At 37.5% G+C, this 16,902-nt stretch overlaps 2 protein-coding genes across 5 annotated transcripts in view; one reads left to right on the forward strand and one right to left on the reverse strand.

Moving 5' to 3' along the window:
- The window catches only part of LOC141404051 (neurobeachin-like protein 1), a 285,955-nt gene that overhangs the window by 47,034 nt on the left and 222,019 nt on the right, over positions 1–16,902 (forward strand). The gene's annotated exons all lie outside the window — the stretch shown is intronic.
- On the reverse strand, positions 992–13,779 carry LOC141404364 (uncharacterized). 3 transcript variants are annotated; one of them, XM_073987905.1, is made up of 2 exons: positions 13,545–13,779; positions 992–3,517 (listed from the first exon to the last, which is right to left on the reverse strand). In XM_073987905.1, the coding sequence occupies exons 1-2, from the start codon at positions 13,617–13,619 to the stop codon at positions 1,121–1,123; spliced, it is 2,472 nt and encodes an 823-aa protein (XP_073844006.1). In that variant the 5' UTR covers positions 13,620–13,779; the 3' UTR covers positions 992–1,120. The 3 variants fall into 3 exon arrangements, with proteins under 3 accessions (XP_073844006.1, XP_073844007.1, XP_073844009.1); XM_073987906.1 differs by lacking the exon at positions 13,545–13,779 and adding an exon at positions 3,759–3,862; XM_073987908.1 differs by lacking the exon at positions 13,545–13,779 and adding an exon at positions 3,619–3,717.

Raw genomic sequence — 16,902 nt, forward strand, 5'->3', positions numbered from 1 at the left:
TTCCTCTGTGTCAAGATCCTGCAAGCTGAACTGGCTGCGTCCATAAAGAATCCCAATCCACATGCTGGACATGTGGATAGCATCGTGCTATCAGTTCGGACACAATATGAATTGAGGCGACTACATCGTCCAAACTTAACTGGGATAAAACCACTCGTGTTTGCTTTGGTTGCTGGCGTTCTTCTGCTGTAATTGATGGGGTTTGGTCTGCAAGTACGGCATGCTTGTCGGGTTTATCCAATGAAAAGCCAAGTGCGGGACAATGGAACTGAGTAAGTATATGGGACACTATTGTGCCCATAGCTTCCTCCTCTTTCGTCAATTATATATGATTCCGTCGTCTCGGGGACTTTCTCCTTGATGAAGTTTATGAGCATCCTGTTCTCTCTGTTTAAGTTATCGTTTATGTCGCCGTGTTCCGGAATGTCATCCCTTCACATAACAGTCCGTTTTTGTGTCACGCTCAGGGGCTTAGTAACTAACACTGTTACTCGTTGGGGCGCCAAGGTATAAACGCTGTTCCGTTCGTTAGGGGATCTCTCTTTTAGGTAGAAGATCACTAACTGGATTACTTTTGATTCGTTAATTCAGGCCAATGCATTTGAAATACATTGATTTTAATGAAGAACATTATGACCATAAGCCCTCACTTCGCGTCGATATTGTTGTTAGGAGGTTGTTAGGAAGGGAGGTCTGGATAAGGACGATACACATTAAAAATGTATTAAAGACAATGGTGCGATAGCATATTGATCCAAAAAGGGCGGTTACAAACTTTTAATCCACCCATGGAAAAAAGATTCTCTATAAGTGTTGTCGTAAGAAACGCCGTTTGAACTCGGCGATAAAAAGAGGTCCCATATCATTGAGCCAACATGAATCGGCGTGCACTCAGTAATATGATGTAATGAAATTAAAGTAAATATTAGCTTCCACTATTTTCTTCCCAAGAGCAACCTCTGCCTTACATTGAAAACTCTTTTAAATTATATTTTCTTAGATGACGAAAGTTTCCATTATTTTATTTTAAAAAATAATAAATATAATTTTTTTCTTTTTAAATAATAAAAAACTAACATTAATTGATAAATAATACCATCTTAAAAGACATTTACACATTTCAAAATAATTTATGATTTTTGGGCAAGTTACGATAGACATCTGGATCGTTGAGAGGACTTTTAAATATGGTTGTATCGAACACATTTTTGGTAGTACGTTTTAAAAATCGCTCCTTACTCGTTGTCGATAACGATGGCGACGAATTTACCGATGATGATGCATGTGAGCCGCTGCTGAGATGTGGTGCTATTGTGGATGTGGATTGTTGTTGCACCGTCCTAAAACGATTCCTAAAGAAATTAGTATTGTAAATTTTTGGTGTTGATAGAATACCATCGTAATAGGTTTTCGAACGAGATTTTTCTATTGAAACGATTTCAATTTTTGGCAAGTGATTTGTTGGATGTTGTTGTAATAATGGTGGTTGTTGTGCTGGTGTTGTAGCCGTAGGACGAGTACGGTGATATTGGCGAGGTGCCTCTGTAGTGGTACTGGTTGTTGTCGTACTGCTGCGATACCTATTCTGATAGGACTGTTGCTGGCCATGATTTGGATGTTGATTTATGGCCAATGTTGTACTAGGTGTCGTAGAAGCACTTATGGTCGGCGTACGAATACGCATGGGATTCCATGGACCATTATTAACTTTTACCACTTTGTGGGATTCATTTATATCGGGATCTGATGTTAGATACTTATTTTCTTTTTGTTTTTCTCTTTCGAAAGCTTCTTCCAGTTCTGGTACATCCAAAATGTGTTTAGTTGTGGCCAAAGTGGTTGAATGAAAGTTACTTCCCTTAGTGCGATTTCTTTTACGTGTACGCTTTGGGCCCTGTGGTGGTGCTAGTGGGGTAACAAATGTCGATTGTCCATGTGGCCGAGTACCAGCTGAATGCACATCCCCATGAGGCATTTCCTGTGATTCTGGTTCGGAGTGTTTTTGTTCCGACACATTATTGGGTTCTGCTGTGTATTCCGTATTGGTATCTTCTTGCCAAGCATTAATATCATACGGTTGTGGTGGATACATCTCCTGCTCTTGATGGCTAGACGAGTCAAATGGTATGGGGTCATAAATAGGCACCTCATAACTAGATTTAGGATAATCATATGGGGGATGTTGATGATTTTGATCTATGGGCAAATCTTGAGGTGGAGCAGGTTCATAACTTTCCGGTTGATGTGTATCTGAACCTTCCTGATGGCCATGTTCGGGATGATAACTTGGTTCCGAGTGCTCTGGTGCGGGTGGTGGGTGTGGTGCTGGGTGATATTTACTCTTAGCTGGTAAATTGATTTCATACGATGGCGAATAGGTTATTTCTACCGTTGCTTTGTGGGGATCTGGGGGCTCTGCAAAGTGATGTTTGTTGTTGTTACCCCCTCCATAACTGTCAACAGAATATTTGTTGTAATTATTGAAATTGGCCACCGGCAACTGTAAATCCGGTACACCATATTTTGTGGCTGGTATGCGAGGTGGATGATTGGCTGGCTGTTGTGGTGGACTATAGTTGTATTCCTCTTTTGGTGCTTGATATGAATACCCTGGACCATGGGGACCACTTTCGTATCCTCCCCCATGACCACCATCACCACTCTCTATTACGTGTAGATGTGACGAGTGTTCCGGATACGATGAAGCTTGTTCGTTTGAGTATGCATAATCATTGCCATGTGATTTTTCATATCCGCTACTTGAAAATCCCGACGTATGTTCAGGTATTTTATTCGAATGATCTTCATATGATGATGGAGCATGATAGCTGCCCCCTGTGAAATCACTGCCATGTGAACTAGTGTCATAAGAGGGGGATTTATGACCCTCTTCATAACTATAACTATTCAAATTTTGTTTGTCATAACCGGTGCTGTAGGTAAACTCTGTTGGCACGCCATATTGGGTGTGTGGTTTCCGTTCACCCTTTGGCGCTGCATAGGAATATGAAGGAATTTTCACCTCTTCTTTATAGGAAACTTCTGGAGCACTATAACTATACGAGGGCTTTTCTATTTCTTTGTAGGCATTTTCCGCTTGCGTCTCATAATGTTTGTATAAATCGAAATCCATGCTTTGTGCCTCATAACTGGATGGTGGCAAATCAAAGTCAGCCGACTCCACATTAATGTGTGAGAAATCTTCGAATATCGAAGAATCATATGTGGGTCCATGACTGTACGACACTGAGGGTTTGGATTTTTTATAATAAAATGTAGTCGGTGGCTCGGCAAAGCTATATTTTATTTTGGGTTTCTTCACTCGTTTCACTTTTACACGTTTCGGCCTTATGATGTGTTTTACTATTGTTCGAGGTGGATGCCGCCTATAACGTACTAGGGCCTCAGCAATGGGTTCCATTGCATTGTTTTCGCTTGCTGTTGTATTTTCCCCTACAGGAGTATTTGGCGATTCAGCCGCAACAAATGTGAGCGTTAATTGAAGGTATAGGAAAATCTGAAAAAAGAAGCAAATATGAGAAGTGTCGTTAGATTTTTAAAAATTGTTTGTAACGGTATAGACATTCTGCTTGGCTGTGTGTTATTCATAAAATATACCAAAGATAATGGTTTTTGTTCAGTGCATTGTGAAGATGCATCCTAATTTTGTGAGGATAAGGTTTAGTCAAAACCGTCTGCACAGTTATTTGGGATTCGGTATGATAATGCGGATCTATACAAAATATGACAATATTTACGTAGCTTATTGCAAATAAATTCATAATTTCTTGTTATAAATTTTGTATGACACCTAACTGGAATATTTTTTCTGCATGCCCTTATAAGTGACATGACAATTTCAATCTATAAATATAAAATACAAAATTTACATACTTGTACTTATAATTGTAAGTAGGCGAAGATAAATATTTGCACCTGTGTGTAATATTCTTTAGATGTTGTTTCTTTTTCAATTTCTCTCTAAGAAGTCCATAGTTTAAAAAATGCTGTTACTAAGAGAAATATTTTTTGTTTATTTGTTATGCACCAAATGAAATGGAATATGCATAATACCAATGCTGTGAATAAACCAGTAAGCAAGGGCTATACACGAACGAGGCGTACCACGTGATACCCTACATAACCATACTCACTTCTGACGTCTATACTAAAACATTTACCCATACCAATAATTTTGGTAAGCAGATTTCTGGTTCGAAATGTCAAATTACAGCTAATTGGGATTGAAAATGTGACTGAAATCTTCCTGAAATCCGAATTTACGGTGATGTGGGCCTCAAAGCCTGTTCGAAAATATTTAAATTTTTATTGGGGATGTACTGGAAGGATAAAGTTCATCTTCAAATTGGATGTAAGTACAAGGTTAGAAGAACCTTTACGATGTGCAGTTTTGGACCGAATCACGTGTCTTCTTTCGAGAAATAATATTTTACTCATAAGGCATTTTATTTGGTGGTCTTAACTTGATGTACGTATGGATGAAATTTTACGATCAAATCGAATACTCAATTTGTAAGTAAACGTGTTTTAGTTGGCGTTGGTAGAGGTTTTTGCACCTTTGGGCTATTATCTTAGGCCTGTAAGATTCTCCCTTACTCACATCTTTCCCAGGTTTCAGTAGCGAGACCACCCTTTCCATTAAAACTACGAAAAGTATTTTGTTAAAAAAAACTACTGTACGTTCACCTCACTGCTTTGTTGGGTTGTTGTTGTCGTAGTAACGTAAATGTTCCTTCGTATATTTTTTCGGTATTCTGGTTCTTATTTCTTCTGTATCCGGATCCAAAAATTCTGCAAGATGGACAGGATGCGTCCATAAAGAGATGAGTGGGTTTAGGTAGGCAATTAAACAATACAGAAGGTCATGTAGTCCCAATTCAGGGAATGTGCTGAGTATCGTGCCATAAATTCGGGCCCAATATGAATTGAGGTTTTAAAATTTCGAAAATAGTAGACTCTTGCAGGTTCTGGAGCATATCATGTATCTTTATACTGTTGCGCAACTGCATCAGTGTGAATGCCATTCAAGCCTGCCAGATAGGTTCGTTGATGTAGAAGTTCTAGCTTGTATCTTAGAACCTCTCCCTCCAGATCATGAAAATGTCTCCTGATGTGTCTGGGTGGCTTACAATCTGTCCACTAGATCGTGGCAGGGATGATCTCGGCTGCAACATTGTATCGACAACATCTTGTTGTAAAATCCATTTCTTTATAAGAGTATCGGCCTTCCGGCATGTTTCTACTTCTGATACTGTCGAAATGTTCCACAGATCACCCCACCTTAAATTCATACTCTAAAGCTGGGTACACATTGTCAGTTTTGAATGACAGCTTTGTTGTTGCTTGCTAGTGTGCCCGTTCATTTTTGTCATTCATCATACAACCACAAAATATTTTGTGGTTGCTGGACGGTTGGACAGTTATCGATAATTGCAAAAAATCGTCATTCAAAACTGACAATGTGTACTGTACTTAAGGATCTTCAACTTCTTATTGCTGAATTCCACAAACGAAAAGCGTTCCCACATATAGTTGATTATATAACGTTGCAATCACGGCAATCACAGATTGGCACGGGCTGCTCTGTTTCAGCCCAAGAGAGACAGGGGAGGCTTCTCTCATTGATATGAGTGCACGCGGATTCATATTGGCTCAATGACATTGGAGCTGTTTTTTCGCCTAGTCCGTGTCTTACGACACCACTTGTAGATAAGTTTTTAATGGCTCAAATACTGACGTTGAAACGTTGGATAATCAAGTATATCCATGAGTCGTCGCCAGTCGTACGTGGAATTTAGGAACAAGAAGTCAAAGCCCCGTAGATTGAAACAGATGTTTCTCAATATCTCCGAAACTTTTTACATCTCCTGTATTCCACCACCACCAGACAGCATTGAGATTGGCGTCGGGTACCTTTCCTCGTGTTATTTGTGTAAGTCTGAATCATATTTGACTGATCTTACCACTTTTTCCACGTGAGGAATTTGCAAATATCTGTCACTAACTAATGGAAGTCTTCTCTATGTTCTCGAACAGATTGGCACGGGCTGCTCTGTTTCAGCCCAAGAGAGACAGGGGAGGCTTCTCTCATTGATATGAGTGCACGCGGATTCATATTGGCTCAATGACATAGGAGCTGTTTTTTCGCCTAGTCCGTGTCTTACGACACCACTTGTAGATAAGTTTTTAATGGCTCAAATACTGACGTTGAAACGTTGGATAATCAAGTATATCCATGAGTCGTCGCCAGTCGTACGTGGAATTTAGGAACAAGAAGTCAAAGCCCCGTAGATTGAAACAGATGTTTCTCAATATCTCCGAAACTTTTTACATCTCCTGTATTCCACCACCACCAGACAGCATTGAGATTGGCGTCGGGTACCTTTCCTCGTGTTATTTGTGTAAGTCTGAATCATATTTGACTGATCTTACCACTTTTTCCACGTGAGGAATTTGCAAATATCTGTCACTAAATAATGGTGGCTGTTCACCACATGGAGTGCGGAGGTTAGCACTTTGCTGAATGTCATAGTCGATGGTAGCAAAATTCCGAACACTAACTACCCCAAGATTCTAGGGGACGCATTCGGCAGCACTTGGAGTGCAGATAAAAAAAAACCTTGTTGACCAGATATAACGCGATAGGTTAGACTGTGGTAAGTTATGCGGCGCAAGTGTAACGCTATTGAAATATAAACCTGCCAGAATACCGCCCTGAGGAGACAAATATTCATCCAGCAACACAATTGCATGCTCTCGTTGCAGTACTTGATCGTGTGTTACCGTAAGCGTCATCCTAATCACCATATGGTGGATAGGACTCCCCACCCAGGTCAACAGTTAAAGAGATAATATAGGGCCTATCAAACAGGTTGTAGCATTCAAACAGATGCTGCAGCAGATGCTATAAACAACTATCATGCCAGATTAGTTTTGCTTCAACTACGATAGAGATGGTGCAGCTGTCTAAATTTCTATAAGGCAAAACATCTACTCAGCATGCACGGGCACGCTCGACGTTCTGCACGTGCCACATAACTCCAGCAGTTTTGTGGTTAGAACCAATCGAATCTGCCACATTCGTGGCTCATGATAGCAACACAAAATTTATAGTTACCAGCATTAGGTTTGAAGGCACACGTAGAGGGCGTTCGACGTACAATCCAGCAAATATCAACATCAGGGCCTTATTCCACGAAACAACTTATTGCTTTTCATTTTGCACTTATCAAAAATTATTTTTTTTTTGTTCCACAAAATTACTTTTCAATTTCCCTTGCACTTAGCAAATTTGTCTATCACTGTTCTTTTAGCACAGTTGTTGTGCTCTCTTGCTTAATTTTTCCGCCATCTTGGTAAGTCTCTAAGTTCTCTTGCAAAGTGTGAATGCTATTTGTTCCACAGAACATTTTATCGTCTTTGTATTATTTTTTACTTGGCAATAATAAATAAGACATGTAAAATTGAGACGAGAGAAAAAATGAAAAGAAACTGATATTATTAAAAGTGAGTAATGAAAAAATAAAACAAAATAAAGTACAATAAAATAAAATAATATAAAATAAAATAAAAATAAAATATAAAAATAAAATAAAATTAAATATATTAAATTATAATAAAGTAAAATAAGATCAAAATAAATAAAAAAAAGAAAATAATACATAAAATAAAATAAAAAAGTAACTAAAAATAAAACAATATAAAATGAAGCGAAATAAAATAAAATAAAGTAAAATAAATTGAAATAAAATAAAGTAAAAAAATAAATGAAATGAAGTGAAATAAAATAAACTAAAATAAAATAAAACAAAATAAAATGAAGTGAAATAAAATAAAATAAAATACAATAAATTAAAATAAAATAAAGCGAAATAAAACAAGTAAGCGTTAAGATCGGCAGGGCCGAACTTTTTATACATAGAGTAAATACTTTTCTTCCTCCACAAGGTGGAGAAGTTACTTGTCAAATTATAACTAATTCGTTCTGGAAATGTATATAAAAACTTTAAAATAGCTCAAATCGGACGGTACTGTTATATGGGGGCTATAAGAAAACGTTGACCTATGTCCATAATTTTTGGTGGAGACGTTTCTTGGTGATTGACTAATAAACCCAAAATAGCTGAAATCGGGCGGTATATGGGGCTATAACAAAATGTGGACCTATGCCGGTAAGTTTTGAAGGAGAAGTTTCTTGGTCACATGGAACGCTAAACTCCAAATTATAACTGCAAATGTAGATAAAAACCTTAAAACAGCTAAAATCGGACGGCACTGCTATATAGGGTCTATACCAACGCTCATCTTCAAACTTGATCTAAGACACGTGTGTACAAAATTTCAGCCCCCGTATCTCAACTCGTTCGGAAGATAGCGTGATTACAACAGACAGACGAACGGATATGGTTAAATCGACTTAGAATTTTACGCTGATCAAAAATATATGTACATATATACCTTATAGGGTCGCATGATTATTTCGATGAGTTACAAACAAAATGACAAATCTATATACCCTCCATATTATGGTGGAGGGTATAATAATAAATAAAAATAGTCTCTCAAATAGAGTTTAGTCTATTGATTCAGAGGTGGTGGTTCGGAAAAATCCTTACAATTTCTTGTCATAACCGTGTTTTCACTATTTCCAAACAAAATCGCCCGTCGTAACGTTTTTAAAACTTTACTTGCTTTAGCAATGTACATTGGCAAAGAGAACGTTTACCTCGCAAATTTAAGGCAAACTTATCAAAATTTGATCTGGAAAATCAAAATGCAGAGTTTTCTGTGGAACGAAAGATCACATTTTTTTGCTAAATCTTAGCAAAATACACTTTGCCGTTACAACTTTTTACTTAGCAGAAAGAACGTTTGTGGAACAGAAATCAAAAAGAGAGCTACATTTTTTTGAAAACTAAACAAATTCACTTTATAGTTAGAAACTTATCACTTATCGAAAATAACCCAGCAAAAAAGTCCTCCCAAAATCATGGGTTTCGTAAGGGATTTTTGGCAGCAGTAACTACTCGCAAACCCCCTTTCTTCCCCATTATTTTTACAAGGGCATGTCGCACTCAGTTTGTAGTTATTTTATGACCACTAGAATAACTAGTTATTCTGTGGCCACTAGAAGTTGAAAAGTAAGTTGAAAAAAATTATATTTTTAGAACAGTTGATGTAGAGATTTTTTTTAATTTCATCACACTTCTTACATACTTTTATTTTATTTTATTTTATTTCGCTTGCTGTGCGAGTTGAACACACGAACCCTCTGATTTCTAGCCAAAGACACTACATACTATGCCACGCACACGAACATTAAAAGTTGCTTAAGAACTTAAATGTGCAGTGCACATGTGTACCACGAATTGTTATTTTTTAATTAAAAAAAAAACTCGCGTACCGACAGGGAGAGTTGAACACACAACCCTAGGATTTATAGTCGGACACACACTCACTGTGCCACCGTCCTCATTACTTAGTGAGGAGCAAAGTAAGTAGGTTTGCCTTGTAATTTTTTTAAGAAGTATCCCATTACTTTTCTGATTACTTGTAATGGGAAAAGAAGCTTGTTTACATTACTTTGTAATGGGTTACGTAATGACTACCGGATCCAAATTTTTGCTGGGAAGGGTTCTGTGGAACGCCCAAATTTGACAATTGTCAAAAATATTGCTAAGTGCAAAATGAAAAGTTGATAAGTTGTTTCGTGGAATAGGACCCAGGTCACTACTCTGTTGCAGAAAAGGTTGGTTTTCGATTGGCAAATGAAAAACAAACTGACAAAACCAAAAGCTACAATCATAACTTGCGCCAATAGTTACTGCAAAAATTCGTAACCGGGGCCTTCCTCCAGAAACCCTATGACGATGGAATGGGGGATCATAGTGGGTTTGAGTGAAAATGGGCTATAGAGTCCACGTTATTATATAGCTCCCATAGGGTGCTACTTCCCGAGTTTTTGCGTAATTTGAAAGTTTTGTCCTCAACATGCAACGGAAATGACTGAAATTAGGTATTTATTCTTTGTTGGAGCTGTACAATTTTCCCCTAAAAATTTCACAATTTTCTGTAGGATTCGTTTTTTTTTTTTTTTTGGCCACAACAATGAACTGGTAAATTTTTCATCGACTGGACAATAATTGTGGTCTGTAGAACGTTTTCCTGCAAATTCGCCCTTAACCCCCGTACAAAGTACGATGGAAATAAAGATCGGTCAGGGGCACGAGGTATCGTTTTTAGCCACAACATTGAACTGGTAAAGTTTTATAATTGATTGGATTATGAATGCAACTTTTAGATCTCTGGTCCTACACAAATTACTATGGTAATAAAGATCGCTCCGGTGGCACGGAGTACGTTAACCGATCGCCAAAAATGAATATATAAGGTTTTTGGATCAAATGGAAAAAAATAGGGGTAGACTAGGCTGGTTTTAACTCAAAGGCAAAAAATCGATGTTGGATTTTTTAGGCGGCACCCCCACCCTAAAGTGTTTAGTTTTGTTACATTTTAAGATTGCCAAAGTTTGAGAGCAATTGGAATATAAAGTCGAGGGGGTTTTACATGATTCTCGCCTCGGGATACAATGCTTCGGCCAGCGCCCCTTTAGAATTACCTAGAGTACTCTTAGAGATGGTAGCTCTCCACAGAATACCCAAGTCTATCCCACAGGTACCAACTCGAAGATCCACAATTATGGGCTTCACTTCTCTCTTGCTAAGAGGTTGAGGACTATCTTTCACCTCTGCTACTCTATGGGTCGCGGCACCCGGTTGATAATGCAACTCCAATGCTATTGGCAAAGTTCCCAAGACTAGCACGAGTAGAGCCAGTGGAGAGCACATGACTCACATCCCATTGGCCGTCAACTCTGGTGACATTAATGGAATCTAGGTTTCTGAAGTCCTCAGCAATTGGAATATGTTAACACGTGCCACTGCCGCCTCAAAGTTCCCTTAGTAAATTGTATGGGGCCAAAGGCGAATTTTCACGAATTCGCTGCATATGCCACATGTATTGTCTAATTGATTGAAAAAAAAATACCAGTTTATTGTTGTGGCTAAAAAACTAATCCTACAAAAATTGTGAAAATCGGCTAGGATTTTAATATTAGCTATATAGGGCCCAATTACCTAAAATTGGCCAGATAGTTATTTGAGCAATATGAAATTTTTACCCGATTTTCATAAATTTTTATAGGATTCGTTTTTTAGCCAAAATAATGAACTGGTAAAATTTTCTCTTCGATAGAGCAATAAAAGTGGCCCGTAGAACGAATTAGTGAAAATTCGGCTTTGGCCCCATACAATTTACACGGTGCTCTTGAATCAAATTTAAATGGAAGGTGCTTACACCTGGGAAGTTTTGGCGAATTCTGAAACTAAAATGTTCATAGATGAGAAAAATCAAAAAACTAAAAAAATCGCCGGAGCGCTTTTTAAATAAGTTGATAATAAGTTGACAATTTTAGGGGTTGTTTAGGTTTTTGCGATTTTGCTTGGAAACCACAAGTCCTATCAAAATGGGAATAAAGAAAATGTTGTAGCTATCAAAATTCTCTACAATATTAGGTTTTACAACTTTTGAGATATAGCAGTTGAAATTGTGACAATTCAAATTTAATTCAATTATGTATCGTCTCCTTATAAAACAATGTCATGACTGCAATTTCCCAACTTAAACTTATATATCTAAAAAAAATGGTACAACCTAGGAAAATTACATAAGCCAGTCTTGTAGAGAATTTTCACAGCTATAAGATTTTCTCAGGTCCCATTCCGATAAGACTTGCCGTATTCAAGGAAAATCGCGAAACCTAACAAAAAAACCTAAAAATGTAAACTGAGATTCTTTATCTCAAAAATGGTACAGCCTGAGAACAAATCATAAACGTCAATCCTGTCGAGAATTTTCACAGCTACAACATTTTCTTTAGCTCCATTTCGATTGGACTTTCCAAGCAAAATCGTGAAAACCTAAAAAATACCTAAAAATGTGTATTTTGACCGCGATTTATTTAAAAATCCCTACTTCATTTTTTTCTGGTTTATGGATTTTTTTCATCTATGTACATTGCTGTTTCAGAATTCATGAAAACTTCCCCTGTGTAAGCGGTTTTCATTAAAAGTTAGTTAAGGCGCACCCTTCATGACATTGTTTTATAAGGGGGCGATACAGTCAGTGCATTGTCCCAATTTGAACTTCAATATCTCAAAAATGGTAAAACCTACGAAAATACTGTAAAGGTCAATCTTGTAGAGAATTTTCATAGCTACAACATTTTCCTCAGTCTGACTTTGATAGGACTTGCGTTTTCTAAGCAAAATCGTGAAAACCTAAACAACCCCTAAAAATGTCAACTTCAATCGCGATTTATTTAAAAAGCGCTCCGGCGATTTTTTTAGTTTTTTTGATTTTTCTCATCTATGAACATTGTATTTTTAGAATCCGCAAAAACTTCCCAGGTGTAAGCACCTTCTATTTAAATTTGATTCAAGAGCACCGTGTTTATTAAGGAAACTTTGAGGACCCTGTGGCACTTGTTAATATGTTCCGATTGTCCTCAAACTTTGGCAATCTTAAAATCTAACAAAACTAAACACTTTAGTCGGGTGCTGCATAAAAAATCCGACACCCTAGCCTTTTCCATTTCTTGTTTGTTTTTTTTTCGGCCGCCCTACTGTACATATTTCAATAAATTCAATCAAGAACCGTGGATATAGCATCACACACTATTTTGGAATAAAATGAATACAGTTCTGTCTTATCAATGATGATTTTAAATCTCTGTTTTCGCAGAAAAACGAGCGTTTTTTCCACAAAGGTTAACTGTGTAAGCATTATTGTAGCAGAATCGATGTATAAGATTAATTATCACTCTGTTCAACTTTTTGTATCATTTTTCACATAATTTCCGCAAGTCGTGACTTTGCTGCTCAATGGAAGAAGGATTATTTGTATTTCGTTGAGTGAGGATATTGCACTATAGTATATAATCCCAATCTATCATAAATTACTTTCACTGCGAACAAATAACACATGCAATCTATTTATGGTTTATTTCCACTTTTCGTTCATCGGAATTTCCTGTTTGCTTTTGGCGACTTTTTTATTTTTACAACTAACTCAAATTGTATAATCATAAATTCTTATTTGAAATCATAATTTTTGGAGTAGCTAAAACCCAGCCACACATGTAATAGTCATAAATTAGGTTTCTCAATTTCATAATAATTTCCATTTGTTTGGGTGCAACAGTTTTTACAAACGTTAATGTTTTTCACATTCAAATTTTTTAGTGTTGTTTTTTTAGTTCACCTGTAAAATGTTTCACTTGTCTTCAAATTACTCTTTTTTAATTTCTTCATTTATTTGTACGAATTCGTAACATTTAAAATTGTTAAATAATTATGGGCACTCATATGTTGTTTACATTTGTAACAGGCTAATTCAACAGTGAAGTGGTGCTAAACCTAGTTTATGGTAACTAATTAGTTGTGTTTTTTCTTTTTTTAACTTACGATAAACCAACAACAAAAACTCCAATTATATTTAAAACTTTTATTATTAACAGATTTGGCTTTCCTGTGGACCATATTGAAGTTTTTCTTTTTGTGTTTTGTTTTGGATTTTTTCTGTGTTTTTTTGCTTTCAAAATCTAAGTCGAAATCGCAACACGAACTTTTTCCGCGTCCAACGTATCGTTTAGTTTTCCTGTGCAAACATTACGCTAGACTTTCTTTTGCCGACTAAACCGTTGGCCAAGTTAGAGATCTTGTTTTGATGGAAATTTCTTTGCCGCTTGTATAACCAACTGAATGAAGAGTAAGACAGACACCAAGCCATTGTGGTGGTAGCATGCAGCGCCTCACAAATAGCTATTAAAGTGGCGCAGCAAATGCTTGCGCTTGGTTGGAAGAGCAGCAACTCCAGCACCTTCAGGTGAATACAGAAGCCACCTTACAACATTGAATGGGAAACGATGTTAGTGATATTGCCGCTGTTGTTATGATAGTGTGTAGATGTTAATGTTTTTCTTTTATATAGGCGGTACAGTGGGTTCGTTTAGTATAGATTCATAAAGCTTACAAAAACATATTGTGTTCAATGTAGGATTGGAATATAGCGCTTGATTTCAAACATCTGGTCTCCAGTTTCATCCTATGATGACTCGGATATAAAAGACAGAAATAGAGAGGAGAACAGATTTCGATCACCTAAGTCATCTAGGTCACCTAAGTATCCAAAATATCTAAAATATTATTGGTCCTCTGCTATCTTGATGTCCGACTCGGCAGTACACATCCTGTCGAATGTTACCTCAATGATCTTGGGGTAGTTAGTGGTCGAAATTCTGCTACCATCGACCAGGACATTCAACTCTGTGCTCATATTCCAGTCCATGTGGTGAACAGAGTGGTCGTAGACTTACTGGAGGGTATTTGCACATTCCTCGCGCCAATAAAGTTGGTATGATCGAGTAAATAGGAGTTCCGTCTTTTACACATTCAGCCGCATACGTTATCTCATATCCCCATTTGGAGTTCCGGAGATATCACCCAACCTTGGGGAACTCCCTGTTTCACTCTAAGGAACTTCGACTTATTTTTTTCTGAATTCCACGTACGACTAGCATCCACACATGTGATTGATTTCAAACATGGCCGGAGGGTAGTCTGTTCGATGTTCTCAAACAGCGTGGAGTGTTTGTCAGTATCAAAGGCTTTTGATAAGTCGACAGCCTTGAGTCCTCCACTAATATGTGTGGAGATGGCGTGCAGTAGCAGGTCCACTCTGCCCATTTTCCAAACTTCGGCCATGATGTGTGTGGCTAGTGGCAGGTTGAGAACTTTGGTGAGATACTCAACTCCCGGCTCATCCAGCTGTGTCAGAAATTACCATGGAGTCAGGACCTAACGCTTTGTTAGTTAAAATGATTTGCTCACCTCTTCGGATCAGTGGAATAGAGGGTGATTTAACAGTTGCTCACAATTAACTTATTCGACTCCAATTTTGTAACTCTTGCTCCGCTTATGTTCACCGACCAACCTGTCAACTTACAGTGTCAGCTCGACGAAGTTTATCACGCTTTTTGCTAGTCTGGGGAATTCGGTCTCACTTTGGGTATTAGACAACCAGGTATATAGCGATCGACTGGAGCTGAACATACTTTTTGCTACCCGCATTTTAGAAGAATTTGGGCAGATCAGTGCAGCGACGACTAGTGAATTGGTCTGACCCAAGACAAATCGAAGGTTGCCAAATGACGTCGTTAGTTAGACCAGGTGCCACGATGGATACCTCGGACACTATTAAGCACCATTCATTTAAATCTAGTTAAGGTGCACCGTGTTAACTATATTTTAATGAATGGTGCTTACACCTGGGAAGTTTTTGCGGATTCTGAAAATACAATGTTCATAGATGAGAAAAATCAAAAAAAAAAAAAAAAAAACAAGTAAAAAAAGTTTGGATTTGAAACACTTTTTTCCCAAAACAACGTATGTATTTAGGGGGTTTTAAAAATTTTAGGCGTTTGAACCGACAAAAATATGGATTGGATTAAGACTCAAAAATGTGTGGGAGATATGAATAGATACGACTTTTGTACCATACTTGCTTACGAAAAACATAATATCGCTGTAAACTGGGCCACTAGAAAAACCTTCGGTAAAAATTTCCGAAGGATCCTCGAACAGACCCTTATCCACAAAAAATATTGAACAATTGTGGGGGTGGTACCCCAAGAAATGGACCCATAGAACCCAAATGTTAACATATATTAACTTTCGACAAAATATTTAGAGATCCAAAGAAACTACATATCGCTCATTTACTCAAAGAGTGACACATCCTAAAAAATCTAGGAGAGAAAAACGCGTTTTAAGTTGGCGATTGAAACTTGACTTCCCAAATTAAAAAGATTGTTTCACAAAAAATAAAATAACTTCTTGAGCCATATTTTGCAAACAGCTACCCATATACCTGTGCTAAATTTCTGTGCAAAATCAATCATGATTTGAAGTGTTTTAGTGCTTCATAAACTCAAAAAACTTTTTTCTTGAATTATGTCAAATCCGTAGAAAATGAGCTGTATCACTTTGAGTTTTAGAGATAACAACATGAAAATTTGACACAAAATAAAGTAGAAGTCGGAGAAAAAATAGAAATTGCTAACTAAGAAAACACATTTTTTTAAGTTATGCCACTCTTTGAGTAAATGAGCGATATGGTGCCATACGGGTTTTTAAGACCTTTCAGGCTGTTTTCTCAAGAAGTATGGGCTTGCCCCTGAAAAAAGTTTTCCTGTCGTAATTAAGGCAACGAATGCAAGTTGCTTCAATAGAAATCAAAGTCATTCCCGGGCAGATCTTAAAGTGAATTTATCCGAAAATTTGTGTGGGAGGTACCCGAAGGATTGGACAAATATAGTCCATATTCGAACCTGATCTATAGCTGATAGATATATTAGGACGTGTAAAGTATGGACCAAATTGGTCACTCCCTTCAATCGGTAGATCCGTTCGAGAGCTATCTTGCGCATAGGGTTTTTTGGACCTTTCAGGCTATTTTCTCAGGAAATATGGACTTGCCCCTGATGAAACTTGTACCGTCGTATGAGGGACAGTGAATACAAGTTGTTGCAACAAAAATAAAAACGATTCGAGAGCTGGTTCTAAACTGAACTTTTCCGAAATTTAGTGAGGGAGGTACCCGAAGGATTGGACCGATTGAGTCCTTATTGGAACCTCATCTAAGTCTTGTAGAAATTTCACGATGTGCAAAGTATGGACCACATCGGTTACTCCCTTCAAGAGTTTTCGTGTGCAAAATTTTCCGAACATTTTTGCACTTTTGTGGGGGAGGTACCGCAAGGAG

Source organism: Musca autumnalis, unplaced genomic scaffold (genome assembly GCF_047663935.1).
Source record: "Musca autumnalis isolate F117 unplaced genomic scaffold, ASM4766393v1 scaffold_4, whole genome shotgun sequence".
NCBI lineage: Eukaryota > Metazoa > Arthropoda > Insecta > Diptera > Muscidae > Musca > Musca autumnalis.